The sequence below is a fragment of the Cheilinus undulatus genome, linkage group 21, assembly GCF_018320785.1.
Source record: "Cheilinus undulatus linkage group 21, ASM1832078v1, whole genome shotgun sequence".
Taxonomy (NCBI): Eukaryota; Metazoa; Chordata; class Actinopteri; order Labriformes; family Labridae; genus Cheilinus; species Cheilinus undulatus.
In genome coordinates this window covers 37137853-37157511 of record NC_054885.1, presented here as the reverse complement: position 1 = coordinate 37157511, position 19659 = coordinate 37137853, and the positions used below count along the sequence as shown (strand labels likewise).

General features: G+C 38.2%; 1 protein-coding gene across 1 annotated transcript; it reads left to right on the top strand.

Moving 5' to 3' along the window:
- Positions 1 to 3618: 3618 nt before the first annotated feature.
- Positions 3619 to 19532, top strand: ankrd40 (ankyrin repeat domain 40). Its single transcript, XM_041777637.1, has 6 exons — positions 3619 to 3833; positions 3975 to 4119; positions 7527 to 7675; positions 8472 to 9116; positions 12996 to 13177; positions 14619 to 19532. Exons 2-6 carry the CDS (start codon positions 3986 to 3988, stop codon positions 14760 to 14762), a joined length of 1254 nt encoding a protein of 417 aa, XP_041633571.1. The 5' UTR covers positions 3619 to 3833; positions 3975 to 3985; the 3' UTR covers positions 14763 to 19532.
- Positions 19533 to 19659: the final 127 nt, after the last annotated feature.

Genomic DNA, 19659 nt, shown 5'->3' with positions numbered 1-19659 from the left:
AGGAGAAAAAAGTAAAAAAAAAAAAAACAATATGAGATAAAACTATATTATTAAAAGTTATTTGTGGGATAAAGTCATTATTATGAGATAAAAGGTCAGAATTGTGAAGTCATAAGAGTGAAAGTAAAATCGAAAATTATTAAAAGTCAATGGTTGAGCATTATGTTTTATAATTGTGAGAAATAATGTATATGAAGTCAAAAGTATCAAATAAAAAGGTGAAATTTTGAAATAGAAGTGGAAATTACTGGATAAAAACTTATTATAAGTAGATAGTTAATCACTACTCTTTAACTACTACAATTTGATACTTTTTACCCCAAATTTTACTTGTAACCATAACTTTCTCCATAAAAATAGATTTAATAAGGTTGCAGTTCCTGACTTTGGCCACATGAGGGCAGCAGAGAGTCATGCTTACCGATGAACAGAATAACTTGCAATTTAAGAACTAAACAGTGTGTAAGCCCTTCAGCTATAATAAAACGGGAGAAAAGCTGGTTTCGATGGTATTTTTTGGACTTAGCCTACCCTCTTTTAGACCAGACAGATGCTATACGTAGAGTCTAATCAGTAAAATTACTAATTAAAGTTGAGGTTGGTTTTGTCATATTAAGACTAATGACTGAACACCGCCCTCCTGTGGCCTTATAGAGGAACTGCAAGCTGGCCTTTCTCTAATGGCAAAAACTTCGATGATAATATCCGTTAAATCGATTCAAATAATTTTGTCAAAAATAATCTTCATTAAAACACTTTTTGTGTTTAATTTTCAAAGGTTACAACTGATTACATGCTGATTTAATCTGAGAAATGTTAGACATAGAGCATGGAGGCGTCAAGTTAGCATTGATATGGAAAGTGCTATTTCCGGTGTGACCTTTCAAAACAAGACAACTATGTTAAAGGTAATCAGAGCGCCGTAACAGTTATATTTTGATCATATAACTCATTCGAAGTGTTCATTAAATCACATTTTTTACAGTTAATCATAGGATCAACATCGTTGTGTCTTGTAATGCTAAAGGAGTAGATTATTGTTACTAGCTGGATCAAAACGGAATCCGATGAGTATCAGTGTAATTCCTTTTGCATTGTTTATTACGAAGATATATACCATACATTTATTTTTCAGATACTGTCCCTCTCCATGTATTTTTAAATAACGTTAGATAGCCGTTTATCAAGTTCGAAATTTATATGCATATAAACTGGAACTGATGTTTGTTCGCCTTGGTGTTACATGGAAATATGCCCCCCGATGAGGCGGTGGTGTTTTCGGCAGCAGCACACTGACGGAACTGCAAGCTGGCGTTAGTCTAACGGCAAGAACTCTAACGATAACTGTTAGATTGCTCCAAATACTGTTGCCCAAAATGATCCTAATCAAAACACATTATTTGTTTAGTTTTGGAAGGTTTTAACTAATAAAGATATGGTAAAAGGTAACATGGAGCTTCTAAACTCTAAATATACTTATAAATTTCTTTTTCAGGATTTTGACTTATTTACTTATAATTTGGATTTAAATGCCAACAATAAAATAGTAATAACAAATATAATAACAACAATTATTATTATTATTATTATCATTATTATTATTAAAATTATCATATTTTCAATTTTTTTCAATTATCATTATTTATTTTTTTTTTTTTTTTTTTTTTTTTTTATTAACACTTGTAGAAATACAATCTCTCGTAGGAGTACAAAAAAAAGACAGTCTTCAAGACACACATAAACAATGAAATCATAACAAAAACAACAACTAAAAAAAACAAAAGAGAAACAAAAAGGGCAAGGCATCACTTTCTACTTTAGATTCCATACTAACATATCATACACGTTTAGCTCCGATGGCATCATTATTAATACTCTATTACAAGGACACAACTCCATTAAGACCAAGTAAGATACTCATTCAAATACCAACAGTCTTTTCATATTCTCATAAAGTATCTCCACCCGCTGGTAGGTATTTATCAGGGTTTGTAGTGATACAAAGTAGTTCTTAATTACATTCTTAAAATGAACAATTGATGGTTTCTGATTCTTCCATTTGCAAATATGAATATGATATTTTCCCAACATTATAATTATGTTTATCATAGTAGAATTCTCTGTGGGTACATTATCATTGTATAATAAAATTTGTTGTATTTCAAAAGCACAGATATTTCCAATTTTTATGTTCAGCCAGTTTTTTACGTCTTGCCAAAATACTGATGTAATTGAGCATGAAAAAAAAAGATGTTAATTATCATTATTTATGCCGAACGTTCTTCTTTTCCTTTTTGAATACTTGTCTGATGACTGAACACCGCCCTCCTGTGGCCTTATAGAGAAACTGCAAGCTGACATTAATCTAACGCCAAGAACTCCAATGATAACTAAAATTGCTCCAAATAATTTTGGCCAAAATCAACTTGATTAAAACACATCACTTGTCAGTTCTGGAAGGTTTTAAATAATAAATATATGTAAGAAGCCAGAATGGAGCTTCTAATCTCAAAATGTACTTATAATTATACATTTCTTTCTTAGGATTTTGAAATATTTATTTATTATTTTGACAGAAATTATAACAATAAAATAACAACAACACAAGTATTATTATTATAAATATTTATATTATTATTATTACGTAAAAACTCACCGGAAGTACTATCTGATTAAATGTTTACATTGACAGTACCTTGACAGATTTATATGGTAGCAGTTCCTGACTTTGGCCACAGGAGGGCAGCAGAGACTCATACTTTCCGTTAAACAGAACGACTTGCAATCAAGAACCAAACGGTGTGTACGCTTTTTGGCTACGACAAAATAGAAAAAAGGCTTGTAAAAATGTTATTATTTTGAACTTAAACTAGACTCTTTTTGACCAGATAGATGCTATCTGTAGAGTCTTTTCAGTTAAACTATTTTCACAAATGTAAAGTATAGGTTGGTTTTTGTCGTATTATGTCTGACTGAACACTGCCCTCCTGTGGCCTTATAGAAGAACTGCAAGCTGATGTTTCTCTAATGGCAAAACTCCGACGATAATATCCGTTAAATCGATTCAGATCATTTGTCCAAAATAATCTTAATCAAAATACATTTTTAGTTTAGTTTTGGAAGGTTACAACTGATTACATGCTGATTTAATCTTAGAAATGTTAGACATAGAGCATGGAGAAGTATAGAGGGGTCAAGTTAGCATTGATGTGGAAACTGCTATTTCCGGTTTGACCTTTCAAAACAAGACAACTATGTTAAAGGTAATCAGAGCGCCATAACAGTTATATTTTGATCATATAACTCATTTGAAGTGTTTATTAAATCACATTTTTTTACAGTTAATCATAGGATCAACGTCGTTGTGTCTTGTAATGCTAAAGGAGTAGATTATTGTTACTAGCTGGATCAAAACTGAATCCGATGAGTGTCAGTGTAAATCATTTTGCATTGTTTATTACGAAGATATATACCATATATTTATTTTTCAGATCCTTACCCTCTCCATGTATTTTTACATAACTTTAGATGGCCGTTTATCAAGTCCGAAATGTATATGCATATAAAGTGGAACTGATGTTTGTTCGCCTTGGTGTTACATGGAAATATGCCCCCCGATGAGGCGGTGGTGTTTTCGGCAGCAGCACACTGACGGAGCTCTGAATCTGCGCCGTCTGTTTGAATGTTAATTAGTGGCGTTTCTGTCCGTACCGTGACTTTTAGCTTAAAAAGAAATGGCACAGACAGAAGCTGCTTTATAACCCCCCGACCATCAACACTGGAGCTGCTACAAGCTAGCACCAAAGACTGCTAGCTCCTCGTTACGATCGCAGGTGGGTCAGATTAGCCGGGTGCTAATGTTAGCTGTCAGGTCTATTCTTAGTGACCACCGGCAGGATAATCTGTAGGCGATTAGTATTGACAACTTAACCCGAGAGGCTTTTGTGTATCCTATGATCTGGCCACGCTAGCAGCTGGTACCAAAATGTCCACCACTTCGTTGGATAAAGAGCTTCAGGAGCGGCTGAGAGAGGCGTCTGCTATCGGAGACATCGACGAAGTGAAGACGTTGGTGGAGAGTGGAGTCAATGTGAACTCTCAAAACGAGATCAATGGATGGTGAGTACATGTAAACTCTGATTTCTTCAGCCATTGGTGGAAATGGTGAAATATTTTCTGGAAAGTTAAAATGACCAAAAAACAAGTGTTAAAGCCTCAGCAGTATTCTGTTTCCAGTCAGGACAAGGCTAATAATCCAACCAGACTCACTACCGTTTAAACTAGATCTCCCTGAGAGTAAATAAACGCTTTTGTAGCTGGTATTGTGCCCTGTTTAAGTGAGATTTTAACACAGTTTACCTTGTAAGTTTGGGGAGAAGAATACAGGCTGAATTGGCCCTTGACACTGAACCTCTTCCTCCTTTACAACATCAAAGTTTTAGGGTTGTCACCATGCCAGATTTTTAAATCTTGTGTTGTATAAATGTAGGGGTGTCTCCGTGTCAGATCCTAACTAGGGGTGTACTGATATTTGTTTTTCAGAGCTACTGATACCAGTTATTATTGGTTTATTAGACTGAACTAATACGCATTTATCATGGTGCACATAATTTCTTAATTTGGCAAAAGTAAACTTGCATAGTCAAAAAAAAATGAAGAAAAATCAATAATTTAGCCTCAGGTCTATCCTGCACAGAGCAGCAGAAAAACAGGAAGTGATACCATAAACTCTCTGTGCCTGTGGGCCCCAGGCTTATCTGTTGATTGGCTAGAGCTTATGTAGCATCTAGCCAATCAGACTGTGTATATAGCGCTGGGCAATTAATAGCAGATTAGATAAAATTGCAATATGGCCAAAATCCTCGTTTTTGTGTTTTATGTCTGTTTTTTTAATCAAAATGAGTGACATAAAAATGATAATGCCCTCAAACAAAGCAAATGACATCACATTTGCAATATGGGTGAAAATAGTTAGCTTATTCTAAATAAAACTGATGAAGCCGAGTGCTTCTTCATGAAAGTCAAACCCCAGCTGCAATCAGCTGGTAGCCAGCTTCACCTCCTCCACCCCAGCCGCCTCCTTTTTAGCTTGAAGCTTGTTGCACCCCCATTTTCAGATTCATGCTGGTATGGATTAATTGCTTCTGAAATAAATTCAGTGTTTCAGTGCACATGGACTTGTTTCTGGTATGTTTTTATCGCTTGAATTTGTTGAAAAATACATAAGATTGACCTAAGAATAATCGCAATACTGGGAAAAAAAATCGCTATCAGATTATTTTTGCAAATTGTTCAGCTCTAGTTGTATACAAGAAATTTAGGTAAAGCTTAGAGAGTGAAAATACAGCCAGAGGGGAAGATGCATCTGCAGTGGAACCAAAGTAGCATACTCGTTTATTCATTATTTTTACTGTTAATCACTAAGATAAAATTCAGATATGATAACTGGCTAAATGCTGAATATCTGCATAAATAATCGTTCAGGTCAATAATCGGTCCTCCCTGATCTTGACCCTTGTGTTGTCAAAAATGACCCTTCCTGACTGTAGTGATCTCCATGTTTTGTTGTGTATCTTTTATTTTAGTTCCTCACATCTAATATTGTTTGTACACAGTTGAGAAGATCCGTGTTTGTTGTTTAATCTAGAGAATCAGAATCAACTTACACAACAAGAAATTTGACTTCAGTAAGTTCAGTAAGTCTTAATAAAAAATAGATAAACTGAACAAAGTATAGAAATTATGATTTAAATATGTCCCAGCTCTTGTGAAGTCTGTGTGGTGCAAGATGTGCAAAGGGTGCAAGAATGCTGACTAGACATGATCAGAGTTTAGATTATGCAAGGATGGGGCAGATTTACATGAAGTAGATAAGATAATTTAAGAGAGTGGACACTGTAAATACAAAGGTGCTGTTTCACAGCGGCTACTTAAAAGCTTGACTGTTTACTCTATTAAAAATGCACTTAAAGTTAATTCCAGCAGAGTTCTGCTACTTTTTGGAACAGTATCCCTCACAAACAAAAAACATGTTGGCAACAGCTCCACAGTGATAAAAATAATTGTGTTTAAGACTCAATTCAGCTGCTTTCTTTAGGGGTTTGATGAAGGGGGCTTATTGCTGACCCTTTGGGAGAATACAGTGTAAGGAAACACAAGGGTCCAAACTGGATCCGATCCTCAGAAATGCAGTAATTCTTAAAATCAGGGTTGATGTTTGAAGTAACTATTTAACGGGCAGTGTTGATGCAGACAGGGATTTCTTGTCTGTAAAACTCGCACAACACCAACATTTTTTCTTCTTCAGCCCAGAAAGAAAAGAACCTTCTGTACAGTCAGGTGTGCCAAATGTCAGCATTTAATTGATTTGAAACAACAGATAAGCATCTGCTCCAGAATAAATGCTGTGTTATTTACAGATGGCTGATGTTTGTCAACAAAGCTTTTTTGAGTCATGCTCTAATTCACAGGAGTCAAACTCAAGGCCTGAGGGCTAAATGTGGCCCAGCATGCAGTTTTACACAGCCCACAAGATCATTTCATATTTTAATTAGAAGTGGCTCACCCGAATGAGGTCTGCAGATTTTGATTTTGTGTCCCAAAATTATGACCTAGACTTGGGATTTTTACTTTTTTTTTTCATATTTTGACCTTTTAAATTCATAATTTAGACTGTTTCTCTCATGTTGTGACCTTTTATATTCACAATTTGTCATTTTAAATCATACCTTGACCCTTTAAACTCATAACTTTGACTTTTAATCCGATATTTCCACTTTTTAAACTCCTGATCTAGAATTTTATCTCATATTTTGACTTTTTAGAGTCATGGTTTTGAATTTTATCTTCTCTTTTGGCCTTTTAAACTCTTGATTTTGTATTTTATCTCATATCTTGACCTTTAAACTCTTGATTTTAAGTCTCTATCTCATATATTGGCCTTTTAAAACCTTAATTTAACTTTTGATTTTGTATTTTGACCTGTAGGACTTATGAAGTATTTTGGATCTTTAACTCATTTATTTATTTATTTATTTAGCATTTGTTTGACATGGACACACAGTAACATTGATGCTGTGATATTTAATCATTTTGACTTTTTTTTTTTATAAGTCTTAAATCATTTATCATCACTGATTAATTTCCCCTATAATTCATTACCTGTGAAAGCACAGTTGACAGTTTTTGGTTAAATCTTGACCCTGTTAGGCCCTCAGGTTAGACCAAAATTCAGATTTCGGCCCCTGCTGCGATTAAGTTTGACACCCCTGCTCTGATTGAACTCTTAATATGAAGTTAGATTTTTAAAATCTTGTTTTTTCATTCTGCCAAAAAGTAACAGGCTCTGCTGTTCAGGTCAGATAGAACTCTGATGTTTTGCCCAGTTCACGTTTGTTCATCTATGAAAATGTCATCCTGAAAAGATCTGTGATACAGATATCTTTATACATTTACAAAGTAAGGTTTCAGCCTTTGTTGTCGTCTTCATCTCATTGTTTGTGTTCTCTGTCTGATCATCCCACCAGGACGTGTCTCCACTGGGCATGCAAGAGGAACCATAAGCACGTAGTGTCCTACTTACTGAGCTGTGGAGCAGACAAAGACATCCTCACAGCTAAAGATGAGCTAGCATCACAGCTCACGTCTAAAGCAGAGATCAAACGACTTTTAGGAGGTAAACTTCACTTTCAGCTCTCTTCTTCTTGTCCAATGGTAATCGTGGTAGTCCGATAGAAACTGGACTTTTAAAGCACATGTAAACATTTTAGTCCCACGTGTGATGAATAGACTTGGATGATGCAGTTGTGGATCTGTTTAGTGTTGCATGTATACCTCTATACTAGACGAGGTCACCTGGCCATGGCAGCTGTATCCAGAAGCATAAATGCTAAGTATAGCAGATGTCCTTGCTCAAAGGTTCAGACCTACAGATAGCTACAGATACAAATATCGATCATGCAGGGTTAAAAGGGTAAAATATGTCCCGTTAAAAAAATTTTGTAACATAGAGTAAGTCTGCAGGTTTTTCCTTTTCTTTTTTATGATTATTTTTAAAAGCCTTGCATCTGAGTGATGTCAGATTTCCCTCTTTCTAACTGAAAAGCAGCATTAACCTTTGCCCCCATAGGCTAGAGGGATAGCTTGCATCACACTTGTACCAACAGTAGATTATAGAGTATGTAAAGAACAAACAGAACTTTATAGTTGTCCAAGATTTTTCTGTTTGTCTGTTAGTTCAACCAGAATAAGGTTCAGTATTCTTAAAGGGCCATTCCACCACCTTGTTTAGTGGAGCCAAACATATCTCTGTGAGCAAACAGGAGCCACTGTTAAAACTCACAGACGCTGAAGGATTTTTATCAAATGTTTTTTCTTTAGGCAGAGAGCACATGTTGTGAAGGTGACTGAAACTATAAAGGGCTGCAGGAAATGCTGATAAAAAAAAGTCTGTTTGATACTTATTCCTACAGTTGAGGTGGAGGAAGTGCCTGAAGTGAAGGAGCCCGAGTTGCCAATCATCCCCAACTACCTGTCGAACCCGCCTTTCATTTATTCAAAGATGGATGGAAAGTTAGAGGCCCTGCTGGACCAGCACCTTACGCAGAACGGCTCAGGAGAACCAGCTGAAGACGCACAAAGTGATACACCCTCCCTGTCCCCAACTCATGAGCCTCAAAAACCACAGAGCCTGGTCTCTGACGGCACCATGCTTCCCACCAACCCCCCCACCCACAGCAAAGCCCCGCTGACTGAATTCATCCCTGTGAGCGAGCAAAACGGCGTATCTCCAAACCCAGCCTCGTCCCACAGCCACACCGTCGTTAACTGCACCGTGCCCATGGACCTGTCAGTGGAGCCTCACCTCGTCAACCACGCTGACTACCCGCACACGATGGCGCACAACGGCACCATGTGCTCGCCTCCATTGGCGTCACAGAGTCCCGGTCTGGGCGGCAGCAGCACGGGCCAGGTCCAGGCCCCGGTGGCCAGCGCCAACCCAACGATGAGCCGGCAGCAGTCCATCCCACAGCAGCTGAGCTACACTCAGGCCGGGGGGTCCATGCCCGCATTCCAGCCTTTCTTTTTCACCAGCACCTTTCCTGTCAACGTGCAAGGTAAGAGAGGAATCATGTCTCTATGTTCAACCCCCTCTAACACACAGGAACACTTTTATCCAGCAGTGCTTCATCACTCTTCAATGCCAATTAGGCCTCTCAAGATCATGAAAACAAGATCATCTAGATTAAATGATTACAGTGCTGCACGCTCTGTAGCGCTGTTTTTTTCTGTAGGTTTAGTCATGTGTGATAAATGGAGCACACCTTTTCTTCTTTTACAACACAGCACGAGCTCTGCCCCTCCCTTTAATTCAAGTGAGAAGCAGAGGGAGCCACGGCACATACTTCAGTTAGGCCGGATACCAACCCCCCCCCCCCCAGCTATTTTAGGCCAGATTTAAGGCTGGGCTTCCCACGAACACCTCCAAATGAAGATCGTTGAGTTAATTATTTGTCCAGTTATTTCTCAGGTTCATGGTGATTATTTTACTGCTCCTGATCCCTGTTTCAGACCCTGTCCCTCTCCATCATATATGCTAGAAATATGCAGAAATAACTTTGTCAGAAATAGATGATTAGATCAATACAGTTAAATTTATAAATGATATTCAAAGTAATTCCTACCCTTTTTTGCTATTTTTGCCCACCTGTATTTTTTATGCAAAGATGCACTTAGAATCTCAACCCTTTCAAGCACAATCAAGTTAGAGACATCTATTTTTTCAGGACATTCTGGACTATCAGAATACATGTGCTGCAAGGGTCTCACATCAATGCATCAGTAGTTATATGACGAGAAAGTCCAAGTAAAAGAACAAAATGGAAATTGAATCTCATTAAACGTTACACAAATCAAACCCAGATCAACAACGACCAAGCCTTTTCACATGCATTTAGTTCCTTCAGGCCTGGTCTATGAGGAGAAAAAACAACAACGTGCTAACAAACACACCACCATCAGCTAACACTGTAAGACCAGTTCAAATGTTGTGCACATTTTGAGTTCAAGTGTGTAAAAGGCGTGTGCATCAGTTGGATGAGCGCAAACGCCTCGTTGTCTTTATTTGGACCATAGAGAACTATTTTTTTCCTACATTTCAAAACTGGCAGATAACTCTCTTGTCCCTTGTTAATCTTTGGCTGATCCTCATCGGTTACCACAAAGAAAACAAGAGAAGAAGAAATCAGATCTCTGATTGGCTGACAGTTGACCCGAAGTTTTTGTCGTTTACTTCTTGTGTTAAAATGAAGGACTGATAGCAGCACTGCTGAGAAAATGTTATTAATGATCACATTATCTTGATTCAGCAACGTGGATTTGTAGAATTAAAGCTCAGGATAGACACCAGCTTTGTGCCTGCATTAGAAAAGTTCTGGAAGGGATATAGATGCCAGGAGCCCTCTTTTGATCAGTACAGAGCAGTGTTCATTTTGGCAGCTATTTATAATTTTAGTCTTAGTCTTTCGCCGAAATGTCTTTTAGTTTAAGTCACATTTTATTCATTTCTACATTTTTCATTTTTACTCTAGTTTTAGTCTATAAAAAGTCCTCACATTTCAGTCTTTACTTTTAGTCCAAGCATTTATTTTCTTGCCTAAATCTGGTACCAAGTCATGGTAGTGTGTTCTCTGCACTCTGCATTAGGGCAGGGCAGTTAATCACAAATTAGATTAGATCGCAGTATGGCTTGCTGCATTATTCAAATTGCACACAGTGCAATATTTCTTGAACCTGAAATGTGTCAAAATACCAGATACAATTTTTTGCAGTAGATGTTTTATGCTCTACACCATATGCAAACATTAGAGTTTCTTTTGTGGATTTTTAAAATAAAAATCCTGCTTTTCTTCTTCATGTATGTGTTTTTCTTCAAAACAATAAAAATAACAGATCATCCCCATCAATATAGCAATTGATATCAAATTTGCCACATGAACCAAAATCGCGATTAGAATTTCTTTTTAAAATAATTTTTTCCTAGATTTATTTATCTAACATGGTGCTCTTTTTGATAAAGAATGATTTATTGCTTGTGTTTGTTTAACAACACATTTGATGGGGAACCTAAAAAAATCGCACATTAAATTGCAATCGCCATATTAGATTATTGGATTTGATTATTTTTGCAAATTGTTCAGCCCTGCTCTGCATAGAACCTGGGGTCTCTGCTTTCTACAGCTGGGAAGCAGAATAGCTACAGCTGCACTGTTTTTTGACAGATTTACCTACAGTTGAGAAATATCCTGGATTTTGAATGTCCAATGAAAACTACATTACATTTTAGTCTAGTTGTAGTCATCTTGACTTAAACTAAACTTACTTTTTGTCAGTTTTAGTCATCACAGATCTATTTTTGTTAGGCTTAGTCTAGTTTTTGTCATGTCGACGAACATTTTTAGTCATAGTTTTAGTCGACGATATTAACACTGGTACAGAGGTAATCTGCCAATCACAATCACAAATTCCAATCACAATGTCCTCTACGCTCTGTCATATGGATGTTGGTTGAACCAGCAAACAAACAGAGTTTAAAGCTGAAACCAGGAAGTGATGAGCTTATTTTGTACCAAAAAGGCAAAAACGTACAGCTTGAATTCAAATAACATTATAAATCTATATATTTTCCCTTTTTAAAGCATAACTGAAACCATATAGCACAAGTTAAAGGGAGTCTTAGACCTGTTCTTTTTTGATGACTGTTAGGTTTCCTGACCATCAGTGGAAACTCCAGTCGCTGTGCATGTCTGCAGTGTTTTGTGGCTTACGTATTACCAGATAAGCTAACAATAGGAGCACAGGAACACAGGCGTTCTTGTTTGCCTGTTTTGTAAGTCAGCTTGTCAAACCGGAAAGTTATTTGATGTCGCGGTCTGAATGAAGATCTGTTACAGGCTCATCAGCATGAGGGAAATTTGTCTCTGTGCTCTCTTTCAGTTAATTTTTTTTAAGAAAAAAAGAAATTGAAGTCTTGAAAAAACAATGAGTCAGAGCTGGCATGAAGGAGGCACTCACACTAGGCTCGGTTACCGTGCTGACGCATGCTTGTCCGCCCTCCTAATCCTCTGCTTGCCTGGGCTTGGAAACATCATCATGTAGTTATGTGACACATGCAGTTTACAAGATGAGTGTGCTCATGGAGTCTGCACAGTGGAGAAATACAACATGACAGTAACTTCACTCACTTTGTAGAGCTCATTTGGCCCTATAGTTCCATCTTTGTTCAAAGTGATTTTAGAGAGAGATCAATTAAATATCCTGTGCCTATGAACGATCTTACAGTGCCAGTTGGTGAATCAAACTCTTACCAAAGCCAGCCAGGAGAAAAGCAAATGCATTTTTTTCCACCAAGATGAGCTTTTGGAAGAATTTCAAGTTTTTTTCTCTTCTTTTGATAAAGACATGTTGTCCATTTGTAATAAAACTGCAACTTTAGCTGCATCTAGTCTAATCTCTCTTCACTGGTCGCCATTTATGGGCTTGCAGTAAAGCTAAGCCTACCCTTAGCTGCTACCTTCTTCATCTGAAATGCTGCTGAAGTGATCTGGCCATTCTCAGACAGGGAACAAATGTTTCCACTTGAAGCGTTGCATGATGGATCCTCCTAATGACAGACGTGGATTCTGGCCAATTCTTTGGCTTTGCTAGGTTATCCATGCTAGGGCCAAGGGTTACCTGACTTTAGTGCGGTATAGAGCTGTAAGGAGTTCAAGCGTGGTTAAGCACCGCGCAGATTGACTGGAGTCGGTGCACCCTTTTTTAATGTACAGGAAGATTGTGAAACAATTTTTATATGGCTCAGACTACAGAGTTGTAAATATTTTAACAAGTTTACTAATGACCCTTTTTCCTATGTAAAGGATACAAACAGTAATTCTCAGCTCAGGCTCGGTCCACCAGGTTGATTTAAGCCCTCTCACTCGGGTTCTTCCCTGTAGAGTTGGTGCTGAAAGTGCGAATCCAGAACCCTCATGCACGAGAGAACGACTTCATCGAGGTGGAGCTGGACCGCCAGGAGCTCACCTATCGCTCTCTTATGAGGGTGTGCTGCCGCGAGTTGGGCATCAGCGCTGAGCACGTGGAGAAGATCCGCAAGCTGCCAAACACCATGCTGAGAAAGGTGAGACTTGTCGAGACTTTAAGATCATATAAATTCACACAACAAAATACCAAGGGATTTACCATGCATGCTTTATTCTGCTTGGAACACCCCCATAAAGGACTGAAGTGTCTGCAAAAATATTCTTAACTCAATGTTTGGAGAACATTTCTGCATTTCTTCTTCTCTTAAGTCCTCAACAGTTCTCCCCACATTTTTTTAATGTTAGGAGCTTTCATAAGAGCTAAGGGGCTTGTGAATTACTTAATTAACCAGGATTTAGTCTGAACTTTAAGAGGAAATCTTGGAAAATGTCATGATAAAGATATTTTTATAATTTTGAGGAGCAAATATTAGTACTTTGGAAGCTTGATGTTTTTTAGCACTGCTTTCCCCCCCACTTGTCTAAAAAATTATTGAGGATATCACTTAAAAAACTACATCATAATAAAACATAAGCGCTTTAATATATCTGTGACAAATATTCTTTATATCAATATTTTTTATGGTATTTTGGTGTCTGTCAAATGCAAAGGTATCACCTCCAGTTTCCACATACAGTGACCGTGTAGCCATCTGCTGGTGAATCATACTGCAGAGCTCCCTCTCTAATCTATCAGAGCAGTTCTACTGCCCTCTCCACTCCAATCCGGCAGCGGCGCGTCCCTGGAGCAGCAATCCACTCCGCTTCATGGCGCCACCAAACCGTGTCAACCCCCGTCGATCAGAAAGCTCTAAATAGGACGTCACAAGCATAGAATATCTGGTTCTTTCAAAATACAACACAATGCACGGTCTCCCACCCTTAAATCAATGCTATATCAACATTACATCTTATCCTGCAGCAAGAGCAAAGGGTCACAGAGAGGTCAGTGGGTCACAGAGCTACAACGGCACCATTGACAAGGAAAAGTTAACTTCTGATGACATTTAGCAAAAGAATTTTACATAAAATCACAGATCCTTTAAGCGAACATTAACCTTTTCACTTCCTAATGTACTCACCCAATGGTGGAAGCAATAATATCATGGACTTATACCGGAATGGATGATAAGTTAACCCCAAAAGGTAAAATAGTCCGCTGTTCACATACTATTCCTGTGTGAACTCGCAGTTCTCCCGTGATCGCTACCCACTGGTTAGGGTTGCACGCCACGGCACAGCGCTCTAGACTCGCTTCCAGTGGGCAAGGTCGCTTGCCGTCGGTCGGAGCAAACCCATGGCACTTTGCGCAGCGCACATGTTCTATGTGGAAATTGCTGGTCACAATATCCCAAAGCAGCAAGATGATTTATTCAGCGAATTGGTGAATGTTTAACATACCATATACTGCATTTATATGCCTTTTTCCCTTGTTTTTCCATTCTTGTTCATGCTCTTTAAATAGCTTTTAATGTGCTCTCTCCTCATGAAAAAGAATTGACTGTGATTTTGTTGTTGAAACTCCTCTCTCCTTTCCAGGATAAGGATGTGGCTCGGCTGCAGGACTTTCAGGAGCTGGAGGTTGTGCTGGAGAAAGCAGAGGGTCTGTCTCTTTTCTCTGCAGCTGGAGGCCTAACAGACAGACCCTGCTACAACATGAAAGCCTCTCGCCTCACCTACTAGGTGTACTCAAGAGCACGAAGTCTCCCTCCGTATGATGGGCTTCTGTAGCTTCCCTCGAGCGACCGTTACTAGTTGCCTAGCCAGGTCTCTTGTTCCAGCTTTTTTAGCCTTTGGTGTTTGGCCAAACTTCCTAACTGGGGTTTGTTTTTTCTAGTTCTGTAGCTATTGTCCTCCTCCAGTCCTCCTCTGGCCCTCCTGCCGCTTTAGTGTACCCAACCAGCTCGAAGCGATTACTGATGCATGGTGTCCTCGATTATGTGCGAAAGTATTCGGGCCCCTCTCTCCTCTCTTTTCTCTTTCTTTACTCCCACTGCACTTTGTGCCAACGCTCCAGTGGGACAACAGAGGGAGGCATTGGCTTGTCTTCCTTACAGACTGGACTTGAATAGGATTTTGCAATAGCCTTACATGGACTCAACCCTATACTGGACTATAGTCAGAGAGGAAATGTGACACAGGAGCAGAGGATGATGGGAAGGATTTACATAACACTAACTCTTTGAAGATCATGGTCAGTACACAGAAAGGTCAAGTTGCAGCACAGTGGACTTGCACACAACAAGGAGTGTTTTTCAGATGTTTTAGCTGGTGCACACGCTCATACATGCTGTAGGCAGAAACCTTAGTGTCTTTCCAGCAGAGGGTGCCCATTACTAGCCTAAGGTGAGAGGGATTCATCTTTAATTTGCTGGCCAAACAAACTTAAATCATACAAGGATGGACATGAGACTGGGTTTTCATCATATTTAATCATCCAGTCTTACACTGTGGAAAAGACTTTCTTAGTTCTGTTGGAAGTATTCTTTTACATGTCTTGTAATGCCAGACAAAAACTTGATATCTACAGTAGATAAATGTGCTGCAACTTGAGCAGGACTAATTTTTATTTTATTTTCTACAATGTACAATCCCATCTGCTTTGCAGAGTGTGATCTTCAGTTCAGTCAGAGTAACAACTGTGAAGTATTTATTTGAAATGTTTGAGTTATTCTCTCTCATAAAGGGAGGCATCTGTTGCGCTTTAGAGAGGCCCATTAGAGTTTGTGTATGAGTCACAAACTTAATTTATCATAGAAATTAAGCCTTATGTGTCTGTTCTTCTGTTTAGCCATTATTTAGACTTTAAAACCAAAAACTAACCTAGCCAGCAAAGGTACCAACTGCAAAGCAAACTATCACTGCTTCAGAGAATGCAGCCTTGTTAGCCTTTATCCCCAGAAAATGTAGAGTATTTATATAACATATAGGAGAGAGCATGATGATCTGTGTTTATGACTCTTGGTTTTATGATTAAGTGCTTCCTTGTTTCTCTAAGGCTGGCTTCACACTAGATGATCTTGGGCCTGATTTTGGACTCGATTAGCCCCCCAACAATCAGGGGTGTGTGACCTAAATCGGAGGCTTGTTGCAACTAATTATAGATCCAAATAATCCTAAAGTGTGTGGTGCCTGCATGAATATTTTACTGCTCCCTGGTTAGGTTGGCACTTCCTTGATCTGGGATCATAAATAACAAACATGTTTGATTTTTGCGATTCTGTATCAGGGGTCTAATGCCTGCACGAGACCTAGCACTATTGAAAATTCACCCAGTGCACCAAACATGCTCAAATACGTAACAACACAGGCCAGACTGGCTGGGTTAGTGTCACTTTTTAACCGCTTTTCTCCCTCACAGGGGTACAATCGTGTCTTCAAAGCCAACAGGGAGCTATAAAGTTAAGTAAATGAACTGTATGACATGCTAGTTTGACTCATTCCCAACCCTTTTCCTTAGAGCCCCCCTACTGATATCTAACAAAAGCAGAGCCCCCCAAAGACCCATGCAAAAATAACTGAAACATTTCTATCACTGATTGTTAATATTGTGAATTTCACCAATAATATTCCAGCATAAAAGCCTTACAACACTTTTCCCTAGCAACAGACCTTTGTTTAATCTTTCCACTAATGTTTTATTAGTATTTAGGAAGGCTAATGCACTGTATATCTGTGCAAATATTTTTTTTTCACAGTATCAGAAATTATAAAGTCTTGTATTGGGAGGGAAAGAATTGTATTGGAACATCCCTAGTTTTTATCAATGAAACAGTTAAAATCAATCAGCCACATGTCACTTTTTTGTTAGGTCTTGGATGGACTGAGCTTATAAGTATAAGTATGGAGGGCTCCAGAAACATTGGGAACCACTTGTTTGCAGAAGGACAGATAAACCATTTAATCTCTCCCCAAAACAGTGTGCAGCTGACTTATATTACAGATTTTATTGGCAGCATTCTTCTCAGCCAGGATTTCACAGATAATATCGCTCTTCAGTAGAACAGAATGAACACCAAGACTGCCAGTTAATGACACAAGTCATCCTCCATTTCTTTCTAAGTCATGTTTGATCACCCAAGTTTCTGTGAGATCTCGTCTCTGTGGAGCAGGTGTGTGGTTTCATGATCTGGCCATATTGCCTAGCTTGTTCTTCTGAGGATATTAATCTTAAAAAACAGTTGAAATGGTCCTTAACTCTGTGGTACATCAAGTTATCAAACTGGTTTAGGCTGGAGGCACACTCAATGATAAAATTGTCCATGTGTTTTTTAAAAAACGTGGACCACAGATGTACTAACAGTTTCAAACTATTTTCATTTTAGAATTCTCGTTCTAGGCCTGTAGTCAGTTTTCACAGAGAAGATTCCCCTCACACAAGATCTTACAACATGATCAGATGTGACTTCAGAAGAAAAACAAACAAGGAGGACAATAGAAATCCTCATCAGGCTGTTGCAAAGATCAAAACAGGAAAGAGGAAAAGAATATGGGTGAAATCTCGGCAGAGATGAAGGTATAGCTGTGGGGATGCTACGCGGTCCGCTCGCTCTCACCATCATTAAGAGGAAGCAAATCTGGTCCAGAGTTGGTCTTAAAATTGTGTTTTGTGGCCAGCTTTGTATTTGAAAGTCATCTAGTGTGTTTCCAGCCTGAGACTCATTTAAATCTGTCTTTGTCACTTCAGTTTAAACCAAGGCTGTCTGAATGATAATGTGAGTTCTTTAGACTTTAACATGACACCGGGATCTTTAGCTTCAGTTTGGTTACAGAGGCCATTTTATTTTATTTATGTTTAATGTAATTTTTTAGCTTAATCAACTTTTTTTTTGTCTAACTTTGGTAAAACAGACAAATTTCCTACACTAAAATGTTCTTCTGTATGTTAGAAGTTAAACCGGGCTATGACAGGTTAAGAAGTCATGCTGTTCATGCTGCTTTCATTAACATTTAATGTCCTTTTAATTCTCAATACTGGGGCTCCGTTATTTTAAACATTGCAGTAGGCAGCCATTACACATCATACAGAACTTTCTAACCCAGTGTTAACTGTTTACTGTTCGGATTATACCTTAAGCTCTTACTGTATTTGTATGTTTTATGATATATTTTCTATTAATTTGTATATTTTTTTTAAACCAGCTAGGCCTGTTGTGTTTGTGTCAAAGAGTCTTCAATCCTGCAAGAAAGAGTTCAACAAAGGGAAGAAAAGTACCGAGATGCTGTTGTTTAAGCCAAGTGCAATGAAGGGGGAAGAGAAAGTGGTTCAGTAAAGTTCCGCGGCGAGCAGAAAAGATACCAAGAGTGCTTCTTTTACGTTCCCAAAGTCGTGCCACATTTAAGGCAGGAGCTCATTTAAGATGGTGGGACGGCGTGTGAAGGAAACAGACCCCCTCCCTGGTTGTTATGTACCCAGGGTGAGTGAGAGTAGCATGTTTGAAAAATCGTTTTTATAAGATCTTTGATTCAGTTGGAAGGAGATGAGTAACATTGTTTATGTGGGGTTGCTTATTGTTCTAGAAAAAGCAGAAAACAGTTCGACTTAACCTATGCATTCAGAGTCTGATATTTTTATATACAGTACGTTCTGTGTACTTGTAAAAATAACCTTAGGCACTGTTAAAGTTGTGTTTTTTGTTCTTAAGACTTGTATCTGTCTTTGATAAAGCATGGTCAATGACTTCCTCTCTTCCTCCTTTTTGTCCAAACGTCTCATCTCCGTCTGCCTCGGGTTGATCCGTCTGATCTTATTCTCACTTTAAATGAAGGGACCAGTAACAGTAGCATGTTTGTGTTGCAGGTTATTTTCTGTATAACTGCATATGTTTGAAGGATAGAGGAGGAAAAGTGTGTTTCAGCTTGAAGCCACTAGAGAGAGCAAAAGAGCAAATATTACCATTAAAGAGCCACTCTCTGTAATACCACAAGTTTAACACCATGTTTGTTCCTTTTAGCCATAAAAGCCTTTAAAAACCTGCTCTTGGCTGTTCTTTTAAATTTTGAAATGCATAATAAATGCAACTTTTGCACTGTAGAGACAATTTTTGGGTCAAGTAAAATCAAGTTCAAAACAATTCTTACACAAGTAGTAAGTGAAAGTTTTCTGCAGTCCTGGAGTAAAAGTCAACCGGTCATGTTTGGGGATTATCTTCAGTTTTATATTAAGCTAAGGGTGGTTGTCATAGTTTTGTGTGAAATTAAGCTGCATTATTAAGACCTTATTAGATCAATACTAAGGCTTTCATATGCTTGTGCAAAGAAAAAACACTAGATTTCTACACTTTGGGGAAATTTACCAAATACATTCACAAATCAGTTGGTGGAAAGAATTCAAAGATACAGCTGGATACATATTACATGCTTGCTCAAAAGTACTGGGATGTTATTTTTCAAACCTGAAGTGGTTCAGAAGTTTAGGAATATTCTTTTATGTGAATAAATTAATAATTAATGAAGGGCACATATTTTGACAAAGTTGTAGAGCAACAGAAAATGTGGATGTAATGTGGCACTTTGACTTCTACCTTTTATACCTAAGAGGTGTTTTGTCCAGTTAGTCTCTGATGTTCTTTACCTTATC

What these genes read in the sequence shown, in the direction of transcription:
- ankrd40 (XM_041777637.1), top strand. Translation starts at nt 3,986, where the DNA reads ATGTCCACCACTTCGTTGGATAAAGAGCTTCAGGAGCGGCTGAGAGAG. An exon ending in CTTTCCTGTCAACGTGCAAG is followed by an intron (nt 9,117 to 12,995) that starts GTAAGAGAGGAA and finishes TCTTCCCTGTAG; the next exon opens with AGTTGGTGCTGAAAGTGCGA. An exon ending in CAAACACCATGCTGAGAAAG is followed by an intron (nt 13,178 to 14,618) that starts GTGAGACTTGTC and finishes TCTCCTTTCCAG; the next exon opens with GATAAGGATGTGGCTCGGCT.